At 39.0% G+C, this 27,056-nt stretch overlaps 1 protein-coding gene across 18 annotated transcripts in view; it reads right to left on the minus strand.

The window, feature by feature from the left end:
* The window catches only part of CACNA1D (calcium voltage-gated channel subunit alpha1 D), a 168,197-nt gene that overhangs the window by 2,215 nt on the left and 138,926 nt on the right, over nucleotides 1-27,056 (minus strand). For 16 of the 18 annotated variants that reach the window (XM_074549904.1, XM_074549912.1, XM_074549909.1 and 13 more), the window contains 12 exons: nucleotides 26,106-26,233; nucleotides 25,905-26,001; nucleotides 24,667-24,769; nucleotides 23,531-23,632; nucleotides 18,601-18,731; nucleotides 9,062-9,178; nucleotides 7,192-7,556; nucleotides 6,871-6,897; nucleotides 5,831-5,980; nucleotides 4,705-4,868; nucleotides 1,887-2,008; nucleotides 894-1,214 (listed from right to left, as the gene is read on the minus strand). In XM_074549904.1, the coding sequence (XP_074406005.1) occupies nucleotides 894-1,214; nucleotides 1,887-2,008; nucleotides 4,705-4,868; nucleotides 5,831-5,980; nucleotides 6,871-6,897; nucleotides 7,192-7,556; nucleotides 9,062-9,178; nucleotides 18,601-18,731; nucleotides 23,531-23,632; nucleotides 24,667-24,769; nucleotides 25,905-26,001; nucleotides 26,106-26,233 (1,827 nt within the window). The remainder of the gene's footprint in view (nucleotides 1-893; nucleotides 1,215-1,886; nucleotides 2,009-4,704; nucleotides 4,869-5,830; nucleotides 5,981-6,870; nucleotides 6,898-7,191; nucleotides 7,557-9,061; nucleotides 9,179-18,600; nucleotides 18,732-23,530; nucleotides 23,633-24,666; nucleotides 24,770-25,904; nucleotides 26,002-26,105; nucleotides 26,234-27,056) is intronic. The other 2 variants (XM_074549905.1, XM_074549913.1) reach the window with 1 other exon arrangement.

A 27,056-nucleotide genomic window follows, 5' to 3' on the forward strand; every position in this document is an offset into this window, starting at 1 on the left:
TACAGAACAACAGACAGATCATACCATTGTTCATTGATGAAAGCATCATTATTCAGATAACTGCAAAAATAGGGATTCATTTCTGTAGAAATAACAGAGAACAGGCATATAAATCTCTTCCTTATTGCCATTGTGGAAGGATACTTCAGAACTGATGCTCACCTAAAAAACTTAAATTTCAAAATTCTAAAGTGTCTTTAGTTCTCTGATTAATCTCTCACTAATTTGAGAACCTGGATTCAGTAGAAATCCTTAACTACACAACAGTTATTAATAAATTCCCCTCTTTAACTAAAACCAATTTGTGGCGATAAAACTAAAAATCCATTTTCATAGCGTTGATGTGAACTTGATGCCTTGTGAAGGCTGACCTAGACCAGAGAATAGACACAGCTAAAAAATAAAGTAGGTGATTAGTAGAAGGCTGCAATGGATCCACCTTGAGTAACACCAGAGCCCCGCCACGGCTACACCCAAGATGAACCCAAAATGCTCACAAAATGGACGACTGGTCATAAGGTCTCTCATTTTTTTAAGTTTTGGTCCATTAGCATATTGAAATTAATTATCCAATTATAGATTTAGCTTATGAAGTCCTGTCCTTCTTGTTTTTCTCTCTTCAGTCCACATTGTTTATGCTCTTGGGCCTGAGATCTGGGCTGGTTGTCCTTGGCGCCCAGCTAGAGAAGGAATTGTTTTGTTTCCCTACTCTGTGAAGAGAGCTTACTATCTCCTAACATGAAGCTCAGACGCACACACTGAAGCAGTACAGAATTTGAAAACTATAAAAGCTAAAACCTGGGGCATCAAACCTAATTCTATGCCTTGGAGAGTTAATCCTAAATGTCCCAGAGGGGCCCTCTTGGCTGGCTCGGGGTCCGTGCAGCACTCACCGCCTCCACCAGGCTGTCGGCGCTCCTCTGCTTGTCGCTGTGTTTGTGCCGCAGGTCGTTGGGCACGGTCAGGCTGGCTGGGGTGAACGTCCTGTAGGAGATGTCGGGGTCGTCCGTGTACCAGGAGCTCCTGTGCAGGGAGGGCAGGCTGCCGTTCATGTGCTCAGTGGAGTCAGCCCTGTCCACCTGGATCAGAGGGGTGTAGTAGGGGGAGCGCTCCCTGTTGGGAGGGGTGGCGGGCGGGGTGGCCCAGGAGCGCGTTGAGCGACTCGGCGAGTGTTTGTGAGCTTTGCTGGAATCCAGACCTGCCACAGCCATCACCTGGCAAAGGGAAGCATTTTAGAGGTTAGTGATTTCAAATGCTCAGTCGTACTCATTTTTCACTTCAGCAGTTAGCTCAAACCAATTTCTCAGGCAGCAGCTATGCAAAGTTAACATTTTCTGATGTGTAATAGAGGAACCGGACTGAAATTGGTAAATTGAATCAACAAAATTATATTTTTTCCATTTACTCATATCACAAAATCATTTAAAATATATTAAGATATTAAATATAAATAAATAAATAAATAAATAAATAACTTCATATATTAATATCTTAAACAAAACAAAATATAGAAACCTTCCTTCTGTCCAGGACAGGATAGGAAGCTATCAGCATTTTCCAAGCTGGGCACTGAGCCTCAGAAAGTGTATGAGTTGTAGTTGCAAATTGTCACAAATGGAGTTGAGATAGGCAAACATTAATAGCTGCTGTATTATGCAGTCCTGGTCAAAATTTAGGGCATGGTGACTCTTTGTGAGCACTCGGGGTCCAAGGGGCAAGCTGCTCATTTTGTGTTTTGTACAAGGTCGATGTTTGAGAAGCCTTGGGTCTAGAAACGAATACACCAGTGCTGCTTCATACAACAGTGAAAGTCAGGAGTGCAATGTAGAGATTTAATAAATGGAAAGATGTAATCCACTGTTGGTTAAGGAAGAGTTTGAGGTTACCTGCTGTTGCATTAAATGAAGTGGCAAAGCTGTGCGATGGTGAAAATTAGGAGAGAGCGGGATGTCGTCTTGGCTACTTTGTCGGCGGAGGCATTCAAAGTTAAAGGAAGATCGTCTGTGTGCTACAGGAAAATCATAATTCATTAGAAAAACAAAGTATTTTTCCTCTAAGTCTATTATTTCCAGAATTCCAGGGTGAGTGAGCTGTGATACAAATTAAAACAGATCCTCCAGTAAGAAAAATGTTGTACTAATAGAAGCAAGTGGCAGGTTATAAGATAAAGGACAGATTACCCACATAAGCAAAAGCAGTCCGAGGTAGAAATCATAGAAGGAACCTAACATGATAGAACTGGAAGCAGCTCTTTCAGAAAACAAACTTCTCTGATGCAGCTGACTGGCTCAGACTCTCAACTGCAGAGTTTCGCCATAACCTGCTGTGACTCTTCTTTCCTCCCCATGGCTTCAAGCTCTCTATTCTAATAAACCAGATTTCTCAAAGGAAATATGAAATCTGCAGTTCCTTGGAAGCAATATGCAATATGTAAAACCACATTCAAGTCAACTCAGATTGTCAATTCCTGATGTTTATTCTGTTGCTTAGGACAGCAATCATCCACAGTCTCTGCTGTTATGTGCACATTCATGGTAGAAAAAAAAAAGTAGAACTTTGAACTGAATCAAGATGTTTGGCTGATGGGGAGATGTTTCAGCTGATCTTGCTGAAAGCCTGCAGAATTATGGGAAACACGTGGGTATCATTCCCCTGTGCCAGCTTCAATGCTCAGAGAGTCTGGAAGCTGAACTGCAGCTGGGACCCAGATCCACCCTCACAGCTGTAAGCACTGGAGTGGGACACTGGGGAGAACCTGGCTCTACCAAGTGCCATGGAGTTATGGCACCCCACAGTTATTATCAGACACTTCATGCTGGATACTAAGAAAGAGCCACTGAACCAAAACAGGCACCTCCATGAGGTCATTCTGACAAACTAAAGCAAACTTTGTCCCTCCCCTGGTCTCTATGACAAATCCAAACAGAGGGATGTAAGCCTTAGCTCCTGATCCTCATAGGCTAAATGTCCCAGCACCAAAATGTATAATAACCAACTCAAAAAGTCCCCTCATGCAACACAAAGGCACTTCATTGCACATGCTTCCCTGCAGAGAAGAGGCTGAAAGAAGATCTCAGTTGTTCCTCAGTACACTTCTGGAAGCTGCTCAAATACTGTGGAGATGAGTTTGGCATAGAAGCATCCAGAAAGCTTGTACAGAGTTCAATTTACTGACTGCAGTACTCAGCCAAGGCACTGGGTGTTATGTTCACTTGGACTGATTCAGATGCTAGCAGGAGCTGCTGAATGAATGTTGCATGTTCTTTTTTTTTTTTTCTTTTTTCTTTATTAATGTGAGAAAATCAAGGCTTCCTCCCCAGGCCAAACAGCCCATACAGTACTTACAAATAATAGATTTGAGATTTTTTAAAAATCTGCTCAGATACTGAGCTGCTAAAATCTCTCAACTCTTTTCCTGAATATAAAATAAATGGTTATGGCAGGAGATCTGACACTGCTCTTACAACATTACGTTGGTGAAAGTCAAGGACTTCCTAAATTACCCTTATGCAACTTCGATCAGAACTATGTCCTCTTATCCTAGGATATCAAGTAATCTTATCTAGTTCCTTAATCTAGTTTCCTTTAGATGAGATAAGAAGCATAACTTCCTCTAAATAAATGACTGCCAAACACTGTCATTAAAACTTTATCTCCAAGACTGCAGTTAGAGGAAACCTTTAACCCTCCACTAAAAACATTTTCATGGGCAGACCCAGGACAATTTTTGTGCAAACTTTTTTTCTCCTGCAATCTGTGGAATGGATATACAAAGCATCTATCTATTTCTTTGGCATAAAATTCCTCTGTTATCAGAGAGGCAGAAAGATGTACAGGGGTCTCCTTTCAAGTCTCTCCTTCGTCTGATGTGTTTCCCTTCTGAAAAGAGAGCAGCTGAAAGACAGCAGCTTTCTGTACGCTTCACTACTGTTCAGCTGAATTATTTACTCTCTGTGGTGCAAGACACATTTTGCCCCTGTATCCCCTAAGAGCAGAAAGCCAAAAAGCAGAGAGCATTGCCAGTCTTATAAGGAGATGATTGCCTAAAGTGTAGATCCAGTACTGGCAGTATTGCTGGAGAATGCCACCTTTATTATAGAAAAATATATTTTGCTGCTGCCTTGTACCACAGCTTTCTGCAGCTTTAAACAGTCTGAGACCATACCTCAGATATAAAATTATCTCAATATACTTGAGAATCTCTGAGACAAGAAAAAGCCTTAAAAAGAGGTTGCTTTTGCACTTAGAGGTCAAAGACCAAACCCAAGAATTTTGAGTCTGTGCCTAGTTTCACTAGAGGATTAGCACTGCTGATCTCTGCTGTATGGCCTGGAACATACAAAGACAGGATTGCAAGATAAGAATCATGGCATCTAGTAGAATGCATATAAAGCAATTTTGTTCTTGAGATAAGGAAAAACCAAGGGGTAGATATAAGGAAGGGAAGAAATGAAAATTAAAGAATCAGGAAAAAACATCTGTTGACAATGCTAATTCTATTTATAAATTGAAATATCTTCTCCCTCAGAAGAAACAAAAAATTTAAGCATCATTCCTGAGACAGCAGAATAAAGTACCAATGTCAATCTGAAATAAGATGCTTAAAATCCAAGTTTTATAAAAAAATCCTTTTTAAACTGGAATCTGTCTAAATGCATTTGAATTATTTCAGATTTGCAAAGCAATTGTCCTTAATGTACTTACGTGGTGGTGTTGGAGGTAGCAGCCGTCTCCTAGGAGATCTTTTTGCATCATAACAGATCTGTGAATCATCTTCCTCAAAAAAACCATGTGGGTGATGGTAACCTTTTGGTCTCTCAAAATCTGATTCATGGCAGTGATATCTACAGTGATAATCATATCTATGCCTGCATTAAAAAAAATAAAGAAAATATTATTTCAGTGAGTTTTCATAAGTAGTTACAAGTTACAAAATTTGTTTCCTTCTAAAAGATTTTCAAACCTACTTTTTCTCCAGGAAGAGAATTGGACACAGCATTCTGTAATTGCACAACTCGGATTTAAAATTCAGTCTCTGTAGGATTTTGAGAGGGCATATACTTCTCTACTAGGTCAATTTTCAGGTTAAACTTTTAATCATATTTTACTTTCAATTAATTTATTCTTACAAGTACAGGCAAAAATGTAAGATCTCAGTCACACATTGCTTAAAAAAATAAAATAAATACTCTCTTCTACTCCTGCCAGCTCTCTTGAGAGCCCTGGATAGGGTGCAGAGCACAGAAGCTCAGAATGGATTTAAGTCTCTTACATTCTGGATATTCTCATGTTTAAAATCAGATCTTGAAAGGGTGTTACTTGATGCTGACTATCATACAAAAAAAAAAAAAAAAGTGACCTGAGAATTGTGTAAAATTTAGCTTTCATGCAAATCCATGGGATGCAGATTAGGGTGCCAATCTTGCCAGAATTCAGCTGGTGAATGTAGCCCATATAGCAGAAGAAGGAGGAGGAGAATTCAGCATGTCTGGCACTTTAACATATCCAATTATGGATCTAAGATAAAATGGCAATAAATTCCTCTACTTCTGGGCTAGACTTGAACATTTTTTTAAAATGGATGGAAGTGGAGATTATTTTTGAGACAGTACTGAATGTAGTCAGTAGAAGGGAAACATTCCATCTTTGGAACACTCTCCTTTCCTCCTTATCATTTCCCATTTCAGCAGTTGTGGAGTATTAATTTCATTAGAGAATTGACAGTGTCAATGTCCTTAGTGAAGCCTTTACATCTATGTACCTAAAATACCAAAATATTTTTGCACGCTATTTTATTTAACAAATATTTTTATTTAACAAATGTCCTCACCTGTTTCCTGACAACATACTGTCATCTTCATAGTATTCTTCTCCACTGTAATAGTCCTGCTCTGTCAGATAATGATCATCATTGCAGTAGTCTTGCACTTCGTGCTCTTCCCGGCGAATGGTCGGGCGGCGCCCATCACCAGTGTCAGACCTGGAAGCAGCAACCAAATAGGAATTTTTATTCTATTTATATGAGTTTGATATTGTTTATAATGCTATTATAATTGTTTTAATGTTCTTCAAAGAGGAGAAGAAAAACACAAGCATTAACAACTCTCTAGTTCAGGATGTGGTGTTACAGCAGTGCAGTTCAGAACATGAATGATGTATCTGTTTCTTAAGGATGGCCTTTCTTTATTTCCTTGTGGTACAATAGAAAAATAATAAAAGGATGCTCAGTGAAATCAAATACATTCAAGACATTTTATATTGTACACATTCTGATTTGGAAAAACACATCCTCTCTCCAATGCCTGAAGTTTGCCAAAAGGCTCAAATATTAAGAAGTTTTCACTGAGGTATTCAAAAAGAAATCTGAAATTGGTATGCAAATCTAGACATTAAAACCACCACTGAGCATCCATTTACCAATGCACTTTAATTAAAACAAGAGATCTTATATTTTAAGAAGTGCCTTAGAAAACATATGGACAGAAGACCAGGAAAGATTTTGGGTTCCCTATAAAAGGAACTGTACACATTACCATTTATTAAAGCTAACACCAGTGGTTTTTCCAGTCTTGGTAAGTAAATTTTTAACAAGGGCTGCAATAAGATGTGATCTTTAGCCTGTTGAAAACTGCAGAAACATGCCTGGACTCTCAAAATTATTCAAAAGGGCTTGAATAATTTTGAACTTTAACAAAAGTTTGTCCTTTTACAACAAGCAGTAAAAAAATAGAAATTGTCACTTGAGTTACTAAGCATATGTATCATTATATAGGTAATTTAGAAAAGAAACAGGAAAGAAGAGGAAAAAAAAAAAGAAAAACTTCCTGTCCTCTTCAATTATGTCAGGATGTCAGGACAATATCAACTCACCTAATATATGTTTCATAGTAGCGTGTTCTATCCAGGTAGGCCACGAAAATGAGAAAAATATTTTAAGAACAAGTCATTTAGAGAAATTCTTTGGTGATTACAATGTCTGTGCTGTAACTAATGATTTCACTTCAAAGAAAACTGCTACTTTCAAACCCCAGTAAATCTTTATGCATTTCCCATTCATCAGAGCTACATTTTAAATACAGCTTACACGTCAGTAGGCAACAGAAACGAAAATTGAAATTAATTTCACTTAGTGTAAGTTTCCTATAGTGTATTTCTAAGTTTATTTAAAAACAAAGGCATATTTAAGTTTACCTCCTACTGCTTGGCCTTCTTCTCTTCTCGTGGTCAGTCCTGGAGTGTGAGCGGTAACCGTTCTCAGATCGGTGCTCACGGTTCCCAAAACTTGGGTGTTTCCCATGGACTTTGGACACGTTGGCATTATTGAGATTGGCATTTGTTGAGTTTGGAACGTGCTTTCCTACCGAGTTGTGGTTATGGTGGTTGTGGTACACAGAGTTTCCTGCCTGATGGTACATGTTTTTCTCAGGATCACTTGCAGAGGGAATTGAAGGCCGCTGGACGTGTAAGGGACGGTGTGTGGTGTTGATTTGGTGAAAGGAATCTCGTCTGTCACTGCTAATGTGGTTTATGTGGTTGCCAAAGAGGGCACCATTCCTCTGTTTTAGGGGAAGAGAAAGAAAAAATTATATCAGATACCTTAAGAGAACATACTCTTGACCGTGACAACTTACTTTTCTCTCCTACATGCATAGAAAAGTAGCAATTCAAGTAACCTGTGATTTTTCTTTCTAATTTTATGATGCTTCAGATGGGATCTCCTGAAGTGACAGAGATGTGATTGTGGTGATGACAATACTGTATTTCAGAGTCAAATCAACAGTATGCTGTGATCATTATTCTTTTCCACCCAAGTAAAAGTGACATATCCAGCTTTCTCCACATTTTATTACGCAGGAGAAACCTAGATTCCCATAAATGAACATGCACCAGCTTCCTCAGAAAGAGATGTGTTAGTTTAATTTTTGGGAAGGCCTTGGTGGAGTTCTGTGCTGCTCTTCCAGGGCAAGGGTTGCAGCAGGAGTCACTCAGACAGGATGGAGTGCCATGCAACAGCTTGCAAGCAAATCCCAGGAGGGAACATTCAGCTCCAGTGCTCCCATTCTTTCTTCTCGCAGAGGTACAAGAAAGAGTTTCTGTTTATCAGCCCTGGGGGTGTGATGGATGGTGAAAGAGAGGATGAGGTGCTGAGGTATGAGTGTGACATGCAGCTGTCTTGGACACCTGACCCAGGTTAGGGAGCCTCCCTGTCTAGCCAGGTGGGGGTCCTGGATGACAGCAGTCTGAGTTGCAGCTCAATCTAGAGAAGACAGGAGGTAATGATGGTTGGCAGAGAAATGCATCTACTGATGGCAGCTGAGGCACTGTCTCCAGTGCCACATCCTCCTTTCTGCAAAGCACAGTAGCAAGCTATGGGGCTTCTGCTGTAATTCCTGCAGAAGCATGGTTTTACATCTGCTTCGTCTGAAATGCTTGAGAAAAAATAAGTTTTCTTGCTGGCTGACAAAGGGTTTGCAGACTGCGTCTGATTATAACATCAAATTTACATGCTCACCACTTAGGACTAAATAACATAAAGAGGAAACCTAATTTTTTTTCTGATTGATTCTTATTGATATCCCTCATGTGATTGGAAATGGCATTTTATTTAGTTGATCTCTGTGTAACCCCATGTATTCAGTTTTAAATATGCAGCTCCGTGTCTGTTGTGGTTTGTTTGCATAGACTTTCATTCTCACCTTTCTATCTACCATGCAGAGGCTAAAACCAGTTTCAACCTTGCCTCTATCAAAATTTGAGATGGCAAGGTTCATACATTTTGATTGGATTTGCTTAAGAAAAAATAAGAATTAATGAGAAAGAATTAGGGGCAGGAGAAGCACCCTGTAGGAACTGCTTCCTAAATTTATAAAGAAATGCAAGTGTCCCGATACTACCATTTTTATATATTTATGTATAACATATACTTATTTATAAAATATTTCTATTTTCTGATTTGAGGGGTTTAAAAGTATTACTATGTTATTTCATATTCAAGGACAAGGTCATTCTTTACTCTCATATTATACAAAAAACAATTCACGTGGTTGTGTTCTGACATTACTTTATAAACATCTTCCTCCTCCTCTGGATTGTTTTCCTCTGGTTCATCATCTTGCAAGTCACAGGAAATAGCTCGGCGTATTTCTGGGCCGATATCATGAAGTGTCCTTAGTCCTGCCTAAATCAATGACAACACCATAACACATTAGGAATGCAAATTCTTTTTTGCTCTTTAATTACTGGTGTTAAAATTACTTTAAAGGACAATGAACAGTTTTTGTATCCTGACATCCACGGAGGATGTATTCTGCTGTATGTTCCTTTACTGTTATTAAAAAAAGTTTATATATTCCAGTATCACCCTGGTAGTACTGAGGTGATCATGTCTTTATTATCACAGTGTAGATTCTGACTAAAACACCACTGATGTTTATGGACCCCTACAGAAGAAAAATTAATCTTATTAAAAAGTGTAATCAGCAAGAACTATAATAAAATGCATTTCAATGAGATGTACATTTAATGTTCAAAACATGTTTGCAGCCTGTGTCAACAAAGGAAACTCAAGGAGATCTTTGCTATAGCAACAGCAATTTTAGCAGAGCTCAGATGGAAAAGAAAGCAGTGAAATAATTCCAGCTCATCTGCACTGCACTGTGATTTGCAGATATTTGGTTTAAAGCTTTAGTTTAGGATAGAAAACAGTTGAGTTACAGCAGCAGAGACTCAGTGTACACCAGTTCCTCTCAAGTTTGCTACCAAAAGCAACATTTAGGAAAAGGGATAAAGCTGACATTGTCCAGGACAGACCTGCACATCAGGGAGGAGAGACATCATACCCCACACCAAGAGCTCAGTGCTTTGCAGGCCTCACTTCAAAAAGGAGAAAATTCCTCCTGATTTAACTCTGCATGTTATGATGCCAAGCAAGAACCACATTCCTGTTCTTCCCAGCCACTTCTTTTATCTCCTCAGGGTCAGAAAAATCCAAGATGTGTGTGTTTAACCCTTTACTACCACTACACTTACACACTACTAAAAATCCTGCACAGCACTTGGCTGAATTTTTGATTATGATCTAAAAACCTGATTTATTCTTTTTTAGCATTTTTTAATGAGATGTGAGGGCTGTCCCAGCACAACACTGACATTGCATGTTACTTGCCCTGGGGTAGCACGAGGATGTGTAGAGAATTTTGTGTTTCAGAGCTGCAGAAGGAGCTGACAGACCCTGGAGGACCCCAAACATGGCTTGGTCTCATTCATGCTGTTTCCTCACACCCTCCCAGGAGCCTGCTCAGAACTGCTCAAAACAGAAACAGTTGCTTTGCTGGGGAGAAAAATGGCATTTATGCAGGGTGGGCAATCAAAGCCTGGAAAGGGATGAACCAAAAAAGCTTTGAACCTTAATGGTGTAGATTTACTACAGGCTCCACTTCAGGTTTCACTCACTCCAGTATTTCCCTTCCTGAAAAAGGTGCCTGACTAATCACATTATCTACATCTATTTGGCAATTCAGCTTTCCTCCTCAGGGATGAACTTTGAGAGTTATGCTATAATTGAACAAGGCTCTAAAAATCATTTACTAGTGAGTTAATATACAATACTCATTTCATGAATACATTGTGCTTTCTCCCACTTCTTGTGCTAATTGCATAGTCAGAACCTCAGCAAGGTTGCTAATGTCATCATTTTGCAAGGTGCTAAAGGAAAGCAAAATTAACACTTTAAGTACAGCTATACAAATGGAAGACCAGAGGCTTCTATTGATTTAGCAGAGACAAATGCAGTAGTTGTTTACTAGAGGACTGCTATTATATTTTGGTTATTTGATCATTAGCTAGAAGAGCCACTTGCATTTCACACTCACTACCTGCTGACTTTAGAGCAAAGAGAACTAAAAACAACAAAAAATCTCAACTGGCACATGAACATAAAAATAAACTGAGCTTAGTATGAACAGAATACAATTTGAAAACTGCTAAAACAAGGTAATTAGCATCCAGAAAAATACCTGAATAGACCTACACTACAACACTGAACACATAATAATAAGATACACATAATAAGAGATATAGCAAAGTATTGATTGTCTAGAGTTATTCATGCTGGAGGGCCCCATCTCCCAACCCTGGCTGAGTTTTCTGCTCTACAACTGCACAAAAGCTCTGAGTTTTCAGCCAGCCCGGGCTGCCTTTGCGCTGAGCCCTTCTGTGAACACAGCACTGTCAGAGAGCAGCACCACACAAAATTTAACTCTGACAGAATCTACTAGCTCAAACTCCTGTCTGCCAAATTGTGACAAAGCCCCACAAATACATGCCTGGAAGCTGAGGAAAGCCACGTGTTTGACAGCAACACACTGAATAGTAATTTAATTTTGATTACGTTTCCAGTTGCCTTCTGGCTTACTTCTTGGTGAATTACCTCTCCTTTACTCTAGAGAAAGCAGGCACCCTTTATCATCTCATCTCTCTCTAGTAATACTCATCTCCAAGTAACAGACCTCTTGCATTTACACAGTCAGCAGTGGATGAAAGAAACCTGGATCGCCATATGCAAAGGTTTATGTTTATCACACTAAACCCAGCAGATTTATTCACTCACAGCCAGCACTGATGCTCTCAAGCAACACCAATCTACAGAATTGAAATATTCCTCAGTTTATTTGTTTTAATGAATGACCTACAACGATTCTGTGAATTCTCTGCTGAAAATGACTACTCCCACTTTCTGTCTCATCTTACCTGGTGCAACCCAACAGCACCATAATTAATCTAAGAAACATTTTATGGGGATCACCATATCATGATACAAATGCTCGTGCTGATCTCTCACTGATAGGACAATCCTTCATAAGATCAGTCGACTAAAGTGGGACTGACATAAACCCAGAGCAATTGGAACTTTTATGGCAATAAGAAAATCCCTTCTTTGAATCTTAATGAATGCTTAATGAATGCTTAATGTCTTCTGCAAAGACTGAAGAGGCAGCATGGACTGATCAAACATTTGACTTTACATACAAGCACTTCAAAACCAGAGATCTCTAAAATAAAAGAGTGCACACAAATACCAAACCAACCTTTCCCACACCTCTTCTTTGGTTTACAGGGAAGAAGTGCCCTTCAGATACACATTCCCACATAATATTGCACACTTTACTCTACCCAGAAGAACCCTGGTGACGATGTAACACACAAGATAGCAATGGCAGCACTCCATGTCCTCCTTTTTTTTGGTTCTAAAAACTGCTACATTTAAATCAGAAATAAAAACAAAAGCTGAGCAGATGGGGCTTTTCAAAAAAGAGAGCCCGGACAGTGAATTTTCTACCCTTGCCAGAGGTGTGCTTGTTTCTTTTTCACTAGGACTGCTAAAGGTCTTAGCAGGTGGTTATTGCCCTGCATAGAACTTCATAAAACTTTTATTATATACAGAGATTCAAGATGTGCCACATTCCTGAAGCATCATGTTATAATGACTTTTTAAAAAATCAAATTTGAGTGTTATAGAGGGATTGCGTCCTCACAGTCCTTGAGCATGGTTCTAACTCTGTTCTACAGGTTTCACTAGAAGTTTGTAAAAGTTATTTCTTGTTCAGACACATGGTTTGTTCAAAATTTAATTTTTGTTTCCTTCTTTGCTTCATCTTTTCTCCTTGTAGGTGAGAGAAAGATGAGAAGTATCAGGCCAAAGGTTACTCAGCAAAGCAGTGACACACAGAGTGCTGAACAACATAATTACATGAGAAACCCAAGCATGTCTTTAATTAGACTTTGCCATAAATGCCCGGAATGACTGCAGATGAACATGGTAATTCTGTGCAGCTGTGCTCTGGAGGCACAACAGCACCTGCAGTGTTTTCTGGATGGCACAAGGCGCTGATAAACAGTGCTGGGTCCTAAATAGCATCTCAAGGGACAATGACTGATGCCCCTGTCTCTGACACACCAGTGAGAGGACACAGATATGTTTTCAAAAGCAGAAATAACAGAAATGTAGGAGGTCCTATCTTCAGTGAGAAAAGATATCATATGACCAATAACTACCCCTAGACAGGTTATTTAGAGATATGCCTTAAGAGGCTTGAAATGCACCTCACACCAAACCATCAAAACATTTGGAAGTTAAACATGTAAACATTATGAAAAGGCTGCTTTTAAAAAATGCCAAACAGATTTTAAACCCACTTCCCACATCTACAGTATGCATAAAAGAGTAACACCATTTTAAATACATGTCTTATATTAAGAAATCCGAGTCTAATGCAAGACTCCACTAATGACTTTCAGAAAAAAAAACCTCAAATGCTTACAAATACTGGAACTACAAAAAAATCCTTTTCCCTGTACCTAAATTCAGTCCACAACCACTTTAAGGTATGATCCAACCTATATATAGATGCAGTTTAAGCTCAGTTTAAGAAGTGGAAGCACACTACCTTTATTTAAATAATAATGACAATAAATAAATGACAATATCATTGTCATCTACGCTATTTCCAGTGCTCCCTCTTTTGAGCTGTCCTAGCGTGGTACCAGGAACTGGAAGACATTGGCAAACTTTGCTTCACAGACTTTAGAGCAATGATGCATATTTATGTATATTGCTATATAAACTCACTAGAACTGGAAAAAAGCACAAATATGAATACTAAATGCTCATGTTTTCAGAGCTTCACAATCCTGGAAGCCTCGAATGATGCCAAAAACATTCCTGCAAACCATTAGATTTATAGGTAAAGAACATGTTTTTACTATCTGCTTATTTTACAGCAGAGAAAACTACAAACAGTAAAAAACCTCAGAGATACACTGACACTCAAAAATAAACAGAGGTTAGTAAGAACAGAATACAATGACAGAACTCCTTTAGAAATGAAATAAGCATGCAGAAAAAGAGCTGAATGACCTACACTGTAGCAGTGGACATAGGAGACATAGTGGTCAAGCCTGGACTGCCCCGAGCTCTCCATCCTGGCAGAGCCGCTCCCAGCGCTGCCGCTGCACAAAGGCTGCCAGAGCTGAGCCCTCTGGGAGCACCACAGAACATCAGAGCACAATTAAATGGGACTAGAGCAACAAATTAACCCCTCAGCTGATGCCTACCAGAGGGTTTGGCTTTTTTCTTCTTCTATCACCGTTTACTGCAGGGTTAATAGTGGTTGTAACATTTGCAGAGAGAAAAAATCATGATTAGTTTAATCTGAAACATGTTTCCAAAATCAGGCTCAGATTAATAAATCAGTGCTTTCATGTATCTGGGATGTGAAAGAAAATATCCTTTATTTGTGGGCATTAACAAAGAGAGCTACACATAAATAAATATTAAATATAGATGTGTTACATATATAACACATCTATACACAGATGTTACAGTAAGCGTCTTCAATAGGAAAAATAGTGTACAATTAGTTAATTCCTTCTCTGTACTAGATGAAAGTAATTAAAATTGTTCATGCTTCATTTAACATCTATTTTACTAGCAATGTGACCACTGTTTGGCTCAATACAAGTTTCCATCATTACACAAAGACATCCCTTTCTGACCCAGAAAATATATTTGTGGTCACTGCACAAGTATCAGTCAATAGCACAAGAAAGGCAATGGAAACCGTTTTTGTTGGTGACCTCAGGGCACCACAAAATGGCATAAACAGGTGACTCAAACTGGTCACCCCATCATTTCAGAGCCTCCTTTTGTCTGGCCTCCATAAGAACATGAATTCCCCTGGGTCTGCAGAACACAAATTGTGGGGTTCCAAGGGATGCTGGCACTGCAGCTCTGAAGATGGGTTTGGTGACAATATGCAAGTTTAAACAAACTGCTGCTGGTATTCATCTGAAGTGTCCTTTTCTGAGTGAGGAGGAATTTGAAACTTCATGGCAGAAAGACTTCACTGACTTAGCAGCAAGAGCAGATAATCATCCCCTCCCCTCCTCACTTTCCAGGCTGCTGCCTCCCCTCTGACATTCCCAAACAGCAGCCTGGGTTAGGCTGACAGCCAATGCTACACCCTTGAGGAAAATCTGAGCTCTATAGGATAAAAATCACCCTGAATGAAGTCACTGTGGAGTCAGAAGAGGAATCCCTGCCTGCTGCATGCTCTGGCAAACACAAAGCAAATCCAGTTCTGCAGGGAGCTCTGCTCTCATTTTCTAACTCAACCCCAAGTTCCATTCTCTCTTCTCCTGCACCAAACACAGCTCAATGCCAGTGTCAAAAGGAGCTGCTTTCTTTATTGGGTTGGGTGGAGGTTCTGACCCCCAGACATGAGGGGACTGCCAGGGACATTCTTGTGACACAGTTCTCAATTTCTGGGTTCATATAACCAAACAAAGCTCAGGCAAGGGATGCAAGTTTCAGTTCCATGTGTTAAAATGCCTAAGTCTTAATGACATAAAACCCCTATTCTGTATATTCTAGCATTCAATCACCCTGAAATGAAATGCTCTGGGTGTCTCTCTGAAGATAACCTCTAAGAATGGTATTTTTCCCATGCTCCTTGGTCATTCTGCCTTCCTGAGTGCACAGACTGCATCTTTAGCTAAGTAATGTGGCTTCCAAGGGAAGATTTATTCCCACACTTGGTGAAACAGAACTTATTAAAACAACTACTGTAGGCCACCAGAAAGCCTGACTGGACTTTCTGAACTCACAGAATTTTACTCTGTGTTATGCAATCCTCTTAAACTAACTAAAGACTGTGCGGATGGCTCCTTGGCTTTCATACTACACTTTTTCTAGAAGTGTTTTTCTTGCTGCAAATGTTATTTTTATGACTTTGAACTCTAGTTGTAATATTGTGGAGATTTTGTTTTGCAGTCCTAAAAACCCTTTTTATCTTGCATGTTAAAGTTATTATTCTGCATCATTTTTCTGCCTATATTCATACAAGTCATTCTATCAGAGACCGCAGCATAAGAAGTACATATTTTTAGAAGTTTTAGCTAAAAGCAAGGCATCCAATTTAATATCCTAGATTTAAAGGACTAGTTTAAAAAAAAACTAAAGTGTAATTCCCTTGGAAAAACAGGACCTTAGGCCATTTGACATTTACAGGATTTCTCTTCAGTATCCTCAAAAGTAATGAATGAAATTATTGTAAAAACCCAGCCTCCTGAGCATGAGGAATAAAAGAGGGCAAAAGATTTATCTATGTTTTAAAAAGGCTGTTTCAGCCTCATAAAACAGGGAAAACGGCAACATCCATTAATGTTTTCCCCAACAGCTGTTCTTTGAATTAAAACACAGTGGATTCTGTCACCAGGAGCCTTCTTCTCACAGGAGCTGTTTACTCTCTGAGGGCAGGAAAGTGTGACATGGCCAACTGAAGGAATCAGCAGGATTATAAAACTGTAACTCACCTCTTGCTTCACCCAAAGGTTAGGAAGGGACTGTAAATAGCTGAAGAGAATAGCAGGTTGTTTTCTTCCTCTCTTGCGAGAGATAAGGAAAGCCAGGCTAGATAATACAGGAACTGCAGGGTTTATTAGATCCTTAATAACCATGTTCTTCACTAATTAACCAGTTCATTCACCCCAAGAGAAAGTCACAGGTATCAGCAAAAGTGCAAGAGCATTTATGGCTCCTATGGCTTTTGACACAATTTGGAACAGGTGACATTGCTTTTATCTGCTGGTTTGCGTAAGGATTTTGCATCATGATATCCAGCTCTGTTTAAAGCTGTATCCTCACATAAGTAATTGTTCTAACAAGCACAGCATTAGGACTTTGAATTTGACATGCTGCAGCTTCCAGTTTAAAATTATATCATTCATTTATATGCCTGACTGGGCTTTTTTTTCTAACTACGTGTTTCAGGTCTCTTTGAAACAATATTTTCACTTTTATTCGGTCAATCAAGTTGAGTTCCTACTGATTTGTTAGAAAGACAAAAGCAGAAAAGAGGAAGATGAGAAAAAAGGAAGCAATAATCTTCCCGTCTACTGGCCTGGGTCATCTTAATACCATTGTTTTAATCAAAAAAAAAGGCTCCACACCTCAAATCCCACAGGTCTTTGCAGATTTCTAGTGGAGATTCATGGTCATTTTTTTAATTGAAAAATATTTGCCTAATGAGAGAAGAAGAGCTGAGTCTTTCCAGTTCCATCTTGCCCTCAGTCATTGAACAAGGAACAGTCTGATAATAAACAGGAGATCACACTCACATTTGACAGCTCAGTGGCTCTCTACATTGTTAGGTGTGCAATTTCAAAAACACAAGTGTAAACCTGCAATACTGAGCCTCAAAACCAGCTTTGACCTCCTTATGCTCAAATGCTTCTGCAATAAAGAAGTCTGAAGAGGCCTACCTAAAACTCCACCAACTTTCACTGCCCTCTCAACTGTTTACAGCCTTTTCATCAATTCCATTACCAATAATTTTCTCTTCTTTCCTGTATGGAAATACAGTTAATACATCCCTGCCAAGCCATGTGGGCCCAAACCCATAGCAAGGACTGTGGTGAATCTTGCCCTGCCTGTTGCATCTCTGACACTGGTGGTGATTTGGAACACAATGGCAGTCAGAGCTGCCAGCAGAGACTTTCTCAGGAAATGGGAGTGAAACACATCACCCATTTAACACAGCAAAGATCATTTTGCTAAATTGAAGTACAAACCAACAGGGTTTTAACAAACCAAGTTAACACAGCTCTCCTCTTTTAGGAAGGGATTTTCTAAACATAGTCCTAAATTTTGGCATCAGAATAGAAAGCTATCAGAAACAAATATATTTATAGTTTGTAGCAAACTGCTAATCATTAACTGAAATTCACAAAGTCCCAATCCAATAAAAATGGTGCAGTGCATGATGTCTGGAATTATTTGAAAACAGCTTTCCATTTGCCTGTTTCAAAGTTCATTCTACAAAGGTACCAGTGGAAAGAAGTTGTCACAATTTGCTCTTTAGATCACATGTACTTTATGGACTGCTTGCTGCAGGCCTCTTGAGAGACAGAAGGCCAAATCTATTGTCCTTGTTTCCATGTGACAGCTTGTTTTAAGAGATAGACAGAAGTGTGTGATATTAATGCAGTATGTGAATACTTCCTATGATATAAATTCATGGATGAAAAATTCAGAAATTGCAAATAATAAAAAATAGGAAGATATTTCACCATATCATAAGTGGAAAATAAAAAGAAAAATGAGAATTAAGAAAAATGGTACTGTATAAAAACCTAATTACTATGAGATAATGCATGGTAGGAAGTTCCCTGACAATGGGCTTGTAGCATTTCAGGTACACAAGAAATCGAACAGTTAAAGCAAAACGAAGAACATAAATGATAGCTCAGGGCTTTATTTATCCAATATGCAATCAGCAACTTTAGACTGTGATTTACCTGCTGGACTTGCTAAGAAATTTCATAACAACTGCTACTGTTTGAGTAATCCATAGAGAATAAGTTTTTGCACTTACCTTGTTTTAGACAGAACAGCAGGATTAGCTTTTACTTTGCTGATGAATAAGGGCCAAAAGTGTCCCAGCTAAATAAAATCCTGGCAGCACTGCACAATCACCAATATTCATCTACCTGCTATGTCAAGTAAGCTCACAAAATGGTTAGTTAAAAACATAAAACAATCACCTGCAGGGCAATGGTGGTGTTCTTCGCAGGATATTTCCCCACCAGTCCTTGTTCTTTGCGTTTCTTGAATTTCCTAAAGTAGTCCTGTATCAGGAAGGTGGCATAGAACTTCCCCACGGTTACCTCATCATCTAAATGAACAGACCAGACAGATCTCTCCCAAGTCAGCACATTGACCAATAGCCTGTACACTCACATCTGATTTGGGGGAAATGTGATGGGTGCAACAGGGACTACGCTTCCAACAATGGAGCCTGGCAGGGGCTCAAAAGCAATGTTTCAGCAAGCAGCTTTGTTCAGTTAAGTGAACTCATCCTAATAAAAGAGAAAATTCAATACATTACAAAGACTTGTGTACTTCTAAGTTTTTACCAAAACCATAAATGTGATTGTATATACATAGAAACTGGCTTTAGTTACTTAGAGTAAACAGATTTAATAAAATCTACTATGTCTGACATACATTGATGTTCATAAGAGTGACTCTGCCTTTTTTTGTCCCTGCTGAACCAAATTTGCTTGTCAGTGTATGTATTGTGTTAGTTCTGTAATGCTGCAAGGAAACAAAACAACTTCCATCACTGAATTTTGTACAATTCAAACAACAGGCAAACAGCCAGAGCAGTAAAATGTAGCATTTTTACAGAGTCACTGTTGTGAACAAAATCCAAATTTGAAAGTTTCTAAAGGCAGGTGCCTTGTGAGGACACCAAAATCTCCTGGTTCACAGCAGGTTGAGAATGAATGGGGCTGTTCATGAGTCCATTGAATCATTCAGCTGGGCAAGTTTGATCTCTCAGTGACTAATGCTTGCCAGAAAACCAGAAATAGTTTTCTATTAAAAAACATTGCTTTTGTTGTCACACAGTTTTTTTCCCTAGATTATCTGACATGAAGTTCCATTTCCCTTTCTGGTGTACTGCCCAATCAACCCATGTTTTTCAGTATCCAGATGTAGATTTTGGTAACAGGATTTCTGGCTCCTGTAGCACATAAAGAGGGGCTGGTGTGGTTTAGGCATCAATGTTTTTCTGTCCAGTCATGGCTTGACAGAGCATTGAAATCTAAAAAGCCCAGACATATTTTAACACACCTCTATTAGAAATTATAGGCATTTTCTAAACATTTTATTAAAATAAAGTGTCCGTGTATTTTATCAATAATATGTGCCAATGTATCTCACTAAGGATAGTATTTGTAGCACTATTTTTACCTGTAATGACTGGATTTTGTAATTTAAATCGACTTTCTTCTTTTCTTCTTTTAGTGACTTGCTCTCATCAAAGAGGTTGGGGAATCCATGTGCATTCCATGGACAATACTTTTCAAATCTATTTTTATCTTTCTGATTAAATTTATCTCAAAATGAAACCTCTACTATGCAAAATCAGCTCCTCTCATTATAATTTTTCTGAAATGGGCTGTATGCCTGTGAGAAAGCACAACAGGCTTTAACTACACTGAAAATGCACCCAGAATGTCTTCTCTCAGCAGTTTGTCTTTAAACATATCAAAACAAAAATAGTTATTACAATTGCTTCAAGAGATACTGGTTGGGAGACCAGTCTGTTGCAGGAATTGTCTCAGTGTATTAAAGAGCCTGCTCTGCCAAACTCTGACAACCCCTCAAGGGTCACAGCCCCCCAGGCCTGCCAGGAAAGGAGGAACTAGCAGGAAATACCAAAAACACCTCGCAAGGAAAGCTCACCAGGCTATGGATTCCATCTCAGCAATAAAAATCTTTTTCATTGACTTCATGAATCTCATTAATAAACTTTTTGTGAACATTTGCTTTGATTTTCACCTGTAATCTTCCTTTGCAGCTCTTCAGGAGACTAACAGAGCATTGTATTAGGATGAGATCTCTTACACAGCATGTAATGCAAACTTGCCTTCCCTAGTTTAGACAAATCCACTGATGTGCAGCATAGCTCTGGTTTAACTCCCCAGATAAGCCTTTCCCCATCCCTCAGACTATTTCACTCCAAGTACTTGAACAGAACTTTTAAGGAAGCGAGCTAGCAAATGGCTCCCAGAGAGAACAGGCACACAGAAGTGACAGACTGGCTGTGACACACACTGCTGTGGTGGCACTCAGCATGGTCACATCAGGCCACACACTGCCCCACCACTGGCTGTGCCTGAGTGACACCACCTGGGACACACCAGGGGGCAGAAAGAGCCCCCACTGGTCACTTTGAACATTCACCAATTGTTCATAAGCACCTCAGACAAAGGCACTGCCAGTTTGCTGCCTGTGCCAAAGGCTGGCTGTGTCCCCAGGGTGCCTGTCCGTGTCACAGACACAGCCAGGGGGACTGCAGACACGAGCACACAGGAGCTGCTGCCTGGCCAAGGGGAGCCATCCTTGGTCTCTTCTCTGGGTCACACACAAATAGCCAGGTACAGACAGCTGTAGGAAGGCAGCTAAGCATAACTGACCACAGAACAGACAAATCACTAATTACAATTAGTGACAGCAGTAGCAATTACTTCAAAAGGAAGCTCTTGGAAGAGGCAAAAGGTATAGGAAGCATTAAATGGATTTGCAGGAGGAGACTGGGAAGTTTAGAGAATATAGGTGAGTCCTTAGTGAGTTTTATGTATTTCTCTTACTCTCTAGTCTCATTCATCAAACATTTGACTGACATTCTATGCTTTTGCAAAGCAGATTCACCTTTCTGCAATGAAAACATGTTGCTAACTATTAACAGTCTCATTGAGTTATAATAGTTATTTTATCAGTACTAAGAATTAACTGTTTCTCTCCAGGGCATCTATTTATAATCCAAGGGGGGAAACATCTACTACATGGATTATTTTCATTCTGCTCTGCAAATAAGTGTTCTGGAGACATGGCCATGACACGCAAAGGACCCAGCATTCAGTAATATCAGCCCAAGTAATACTGGAGCAAACTACTATAAACTGCACCTGTCAATAATTTTAAGTGTGAGTGATTTTAACATATTGAATTTGAATGGCTTTTTGATTCATATTGAAGAGAATTTTCCATCTCTTGGGAAATTGTTATTATCAGCTATCACTGGTGTTAATTCATAGACAATTTTCCATTGAATATTAAACATCAAAACTCATTTCTACTTTACACTAAGCTATTTTACACTCCTATGGCATATGAATGTAAAATAGCTGTATTCCTCTTTTTTTCTAGGTGGTTTACAATATTTTCAATTTTCAGGTAAATCATAACAAGATCTACAGAGGAACAAAGTAAACTGGAATTGAAAACTCATAAATCTGCAGGAATTCCCAACCCATTCCCATTTACACTGGGTTGCCAAATCCATCCTATTTCCTATCAATTGAGCACATCCAGGTTTTCATCCTTCCAGCTACACTGAAGAGCTACATTTGCAGAATAAACATTTAGCAATGAATTTTAGTATAGCTGAAAATAAATACACAGCTTATACTCAGCAATGAAATGAAGCTGAAGTTAAGAGTGAATCACTAGGTGGGATTAGTTCTAGGAATGTCATCTGTACAGGTTCTTTGTCAGATTGATTTAGGCAGGCAGAGCTCGCTATTCTGAAGCATGCGTCTCTATTTCAATAAAAATGTAGGGGAATAAAGTTGGCAAGAGGCAACACTAATTCCATGCCACCACCCTAAAACAGAATTGCTTCAGAATATTCGGAAAGACTCATAGTTGAAAGGAACAGAGGCTGCAGAAAAAGCTCAAGCACAGAGTTACAACAATAACAAAGCGATTCATCTATGCCATGCAAGCACTTAGGTGTAAGGCTAAAAACAACAGAGTAGAACACAAAATTTGTTTTAAATGTGCAGTATCAGTTCCCCTTTGGAGAGTCAATTTAGCCAGATTTTTGGCTTCATCCACACCATTATCCAGCAGCCACCCCACCAACAGGCTGGCTCCTCCAGCCACAGAGCTGCTGCTGCTGAGTGATACCAAGAGCAGGGCTGGCTGTGCTCCTCCTCCTGGCACTGAGCATCCCCTTCCAGGGCCAGGGGCTGCAGTCTGAGCAGCCCTGGGAGCTGCCATAAGCTGTGAAGGTACAATAAACTTCAAGAAACACCAGGGGATTACACTGGATTTGAGGATTGGATGTCTGGGTAAATATACCCTGGCTATGAGTGACAGTGAGACAGATCCTGCACCTTTAAAACTTGAAAAAGCAAGTAGAAAACAGTCACCCAAACCTACACTAGAGCGAATTAATAAAAATGTATATATTGAAAAAGGCTAAATATATATATCAGAATATATATATTTACAAAGAGAGATACTGACATGTCATTTTATGGCACGTAAGAAATTTAATAAACGTGCCTTGTAGTTCTCACAAATGTTTGGTGTCATTAGAATTCAGATATCCCTTTAAATGGACTACTTTCATATCTCAGTCTTATCAGCATAAATCTGAACCATTGCCATCACCTGTGGAATGGCTCTGGTTTAAACAAGTGCAACTGAGATAATTTAGCTTCTTGCTTTATTAATTTAGCAAAAAAAAATTTAAGCTGGCAATTAATTATTTTTCCTCCCAGAAGTATTCAACATATACAAGCAAATAAGCTATAATGTAGCATAGTACAAAACATGGTGTTTTGCTCGATGCATTGAAATCAAGCTAGTTTATTTTGCTGAATGATTAGAAATCAAGACTATATTTAGATCTAATAAGGTATTTTTTTCAAGCAAGAAAATCAGCATAACATTTTCCTTTCTCTCTCACTTTGACCTAAGTTTCACTTATCAATCCTCTATATATGGCTTATTGCAATAGGATATCATTGCCTCAATATTCATTTTGCTATTTTTTGTTGTCCTTAAATCACATTATAATTTCAAAATTCAGCAGTTTTATTCCTTTGGTTGCTGCCACTCTAGAAAGACCAACAAGCACAGAGAACAGCACACAGCAGAGTTTATCAGACTGACCGCCAGCGGGAGGGACAACTTGGTCAAGCAATTTCATGCTTGTTTTCTTCCATATTTTCTTTATAACTGCTCTAAGTTCCTCATTGGCTTGTTCCAGGTTACCTGTGGCAAGGAAATGGCAAAACAAAGAATGGTAATTATGGTTATCAGCTGCAGTGAATGATCCTTTGGATATTAATGAAGTACATACAATGAAAGACTGTGATAGAGATCCTCTGGGGCAAGCCCATGCTATGTGATATAGCAACAATGCCACAACTAAAGAGAAAAAGGGCACAAGACAGCAAATTCCTGGTGCTTTCAAATCCAGCTCTGGAGCAGTGCAAAGATTAAAGGTGAGTTCCACACCTTGGTCTCACTCTGTCACTCCTTCTGCCTAAATTGTCCAAAAAGTGATGACTTTTTCTTTACAAGCCACTTCTTCCTTGAAGGAAAGCTGAGTCTTTATTTACTTAATCACAGTAATTAGTCATTTGTACAGGTTTGGATGTTCAAACAACTTAGTGAGCAGCATTTCATCTCTTGCATTGTTCACACAGCAACGCCTGAGGTGCCTTAATCTAAGTTTGTTACTGCCAGCAGAACCCAGAACTGAAAGCAGTAAAAGATAGCAAAAAAACTTGAAAAATGTGTAAAAGTAGAAAGATCTTTGAAATATTCTACTGCCTTTAAAAACCTTTCCCTCTTTAGTGTAAATGAGAGAAATTCATTCAACCCAGCCAGAACTGGCCTCAACCAGAGTGGGAATGTTGCTCTCACGTGTGCAAAAGTTGCACCACTGTGGGATCCAAGGCACTGAGATAGAAGGTAGTGAGGAAGGAGCAGGAAGGGAATTATTTGGGCAGGAAGAGAAATTCATTCATTTCTTGCAGTAGAACTCCTGCTATGCCAGTGCTGCACATTTTTTTCTGACAAGACAAAACCACAGAATAATTTCTGAAGAATCTTGGGCTCTGGCCCCACTATCCCTTTCCTTTCATTTTCTAGCAAATCATTCCTACCAACAGTGAATACAATCCAAAAGAAAACCAGATTCAGTGAGACCAAGGCAGTCCTACTCAATGAAATAAATAGTCACTTTTCCTCATTGTGCTTTCTGACAAGGGCAGTGAAGGCTTTACAGTGAAGAACCTTACCTTCTGTTTTTATCTTCAGAGCAGTCCTAACCAAAGCAAATAAAGTAGCGTTGAACATGACAGTCCCATCACTGTTCAGTGGCATATTCATGGCTACTAACCTCTGAAAATGAAAAAAGGAAAACAAATGTTGATGCTATTTTCTTTGGAAAAAAAAAACCAACTCCTGTAATGATAACTTCTGAAAAGCTGATGAGTTCAAAGAATAGTATTACTGAGAGGAACATAAATTATGTAAGTTATTCAAAACAAAGTTGAGTTTTCTATCCTACCTGTGTATAATATGCAGTAATTAAGAATAATTTGCTTCTTTTTCATTTTAATGATATGTATGCTTATACACAAGTTAAAAGTGTACAGAAGATTTCTTGAGCTATTTAATGAGCTAACTTTCAAACACTGAAGCCCAGTTTTTGACTGAGTCCCACTGTGCCAGTACTAAGGACAAAAGCAGTTATTGAGGGCACCCACTCCAGCTGCAGTTGTGTCCCAGGCTCCCCAGGGGTTCCTCATGTTCCATAAAGAACCAGAGCACCAGGTCTGAACTGTCCCAGCCCATTCATTCCCCAGGTAACTCCTCATTAATGTTACACCAACTTATGCCAACTACTCAGAACTGTGGGGAAAGGGGCTTTTCTCTTTGGGTCAGTCTGTCCTTGCACCAGGGTTCTCCTTCTAAAGCAGCTTTGCTGTGACCCTGACTGCCAAAAGGTAAAATGTCACCTATCAAAATCTTTTCCTAATGTCTGACTTGGAATTTTTCTATTCTAGTTTAAAAGCATTGCTCAATGAATAACTGATGTTAGCATATAGACAGGTAGAAGTTTTTTTAAGTATGCCTTGTGACATTGAATTCCAGCCCAGAGGTTTACGTGTCAATTTTACCCGTTTATAAAACAGATATACAAGGAACCCAAATGACAGCACTTTGTATCAGTCCTTCAATTAACAGGTTTGATCTTATTCCCAATGAAATTCCTAAAACCTCAATATCCATAATTCTGAAGCCATCATATAATGTAACAATCATGCAGCTCCTTTGTATTGCTTTTCAACTTTTACATTAAAATGCCATTAATCCTTATCAAAATTACACATTTTGCCTGAAAGATTCTATATAGTTTCAAATTCCCATTAATTTTCTGTTTTCTCACTTGGTGCTATATACTGTTACCCACTGTTATTCACTCCAGCCTGGTCTATCCCCTTGCACTCAGACAGAATCAGGTGGAACCCACCTTGCAGGCCACTCGGTGAGGGCACAACTTGCCAAAACCAAGCGGTGGCTGAATCCTTCTCAGCAATGTCACCACATCCAGGTGCTTTATCCTTCCCCTAGAACAACACACATCAGTGAGCAAACATCCACTCCCAAAATATACACCCCGCTCTGCTTGTTTTTACCAAATAAATTAAATCAGGGAAATGATCTAACTTACTTTGCCTCAGGGTCATATTCTGACCATATTCTTTTGAATTCATCCAAGTGATGGGGGCCCAGAATAGACCAGTCACGTGTCAAATAATCAAAATTATCCATAATGACAGCCACAAATAAGTTTATAATCTAAAAAAAAAAAATTAAAAAGTAATTAAGAACAATCTTCCTTTGATTATTTTGAATTTTTATCAATTTAATATGTAGTAGATTAAGAACTCAAGTAAATCAATAGTTTTTAGCAAATATCATCAAATATCACTGAAAATATTTGCATTTAACTAAATGGAAGTCTATCAAATGATGACATAACAAGAACATGGTATTTTAGAGTACTCCATCTTATGACATAGGCTACAACACAGTTTTGTTTCTCTTCCTCAGTTTTCCAGATCCCTACATTAAATGGAAGAATGGATCCAATACACACATTATGACACCATGTGTATCTCAGGAATAGAATTCAATTTCATGACAATACATTTTGTTAAAACAGAAGGTGATACAGAGCAACAGAACATCAATTCACAGAATTTTGTTGGACTACTCTCCTTTTGCAAGGAAACAATTACTGTGAATAGAACAAAACAATCAGCTTATACCAGACACCTGCAATGAGGAAAAACATATTTCAATGATTATTTCACAGCAAATAATCCATTTCTGCCACAGATTAGGGTGAAAGGTTACTGTTCACATCTCATGTGCCACACATGAGGACACTTTTAGAGATGCAAATCCAAATTCTGACAAGTTTAAACAAAAGAAACAGCATTACTGCTCAGTCATGGGAATTGCAGCTCCATTATCAGTGAATATTTAATAGTACCATTAAGAAATGCATGAAATAACAGCTATGAAAAGACTGCTAACTCAGCTCACTCAGCCAACCACCCTACACATGTTGGCAGTCAGAAGAAACCCTCACACATGGGAACTGAGAATCATAGAA

The sequence above is a fragment of the Zonotrichia albicollis genome, chromosome 12 (genome assembly GCF_047830755.1).
Source record: "Zonotrichia albicollis isolate bZonAlb1 chromosome 12, bZonAlb1.hap1, whole genome shotgun sequence".
NCBI lineage: Eukaryota > Metazoa > Chordata > Aves > Passeriformes > Passerellidae > Zonotrichia > Zonotrichia albicollis.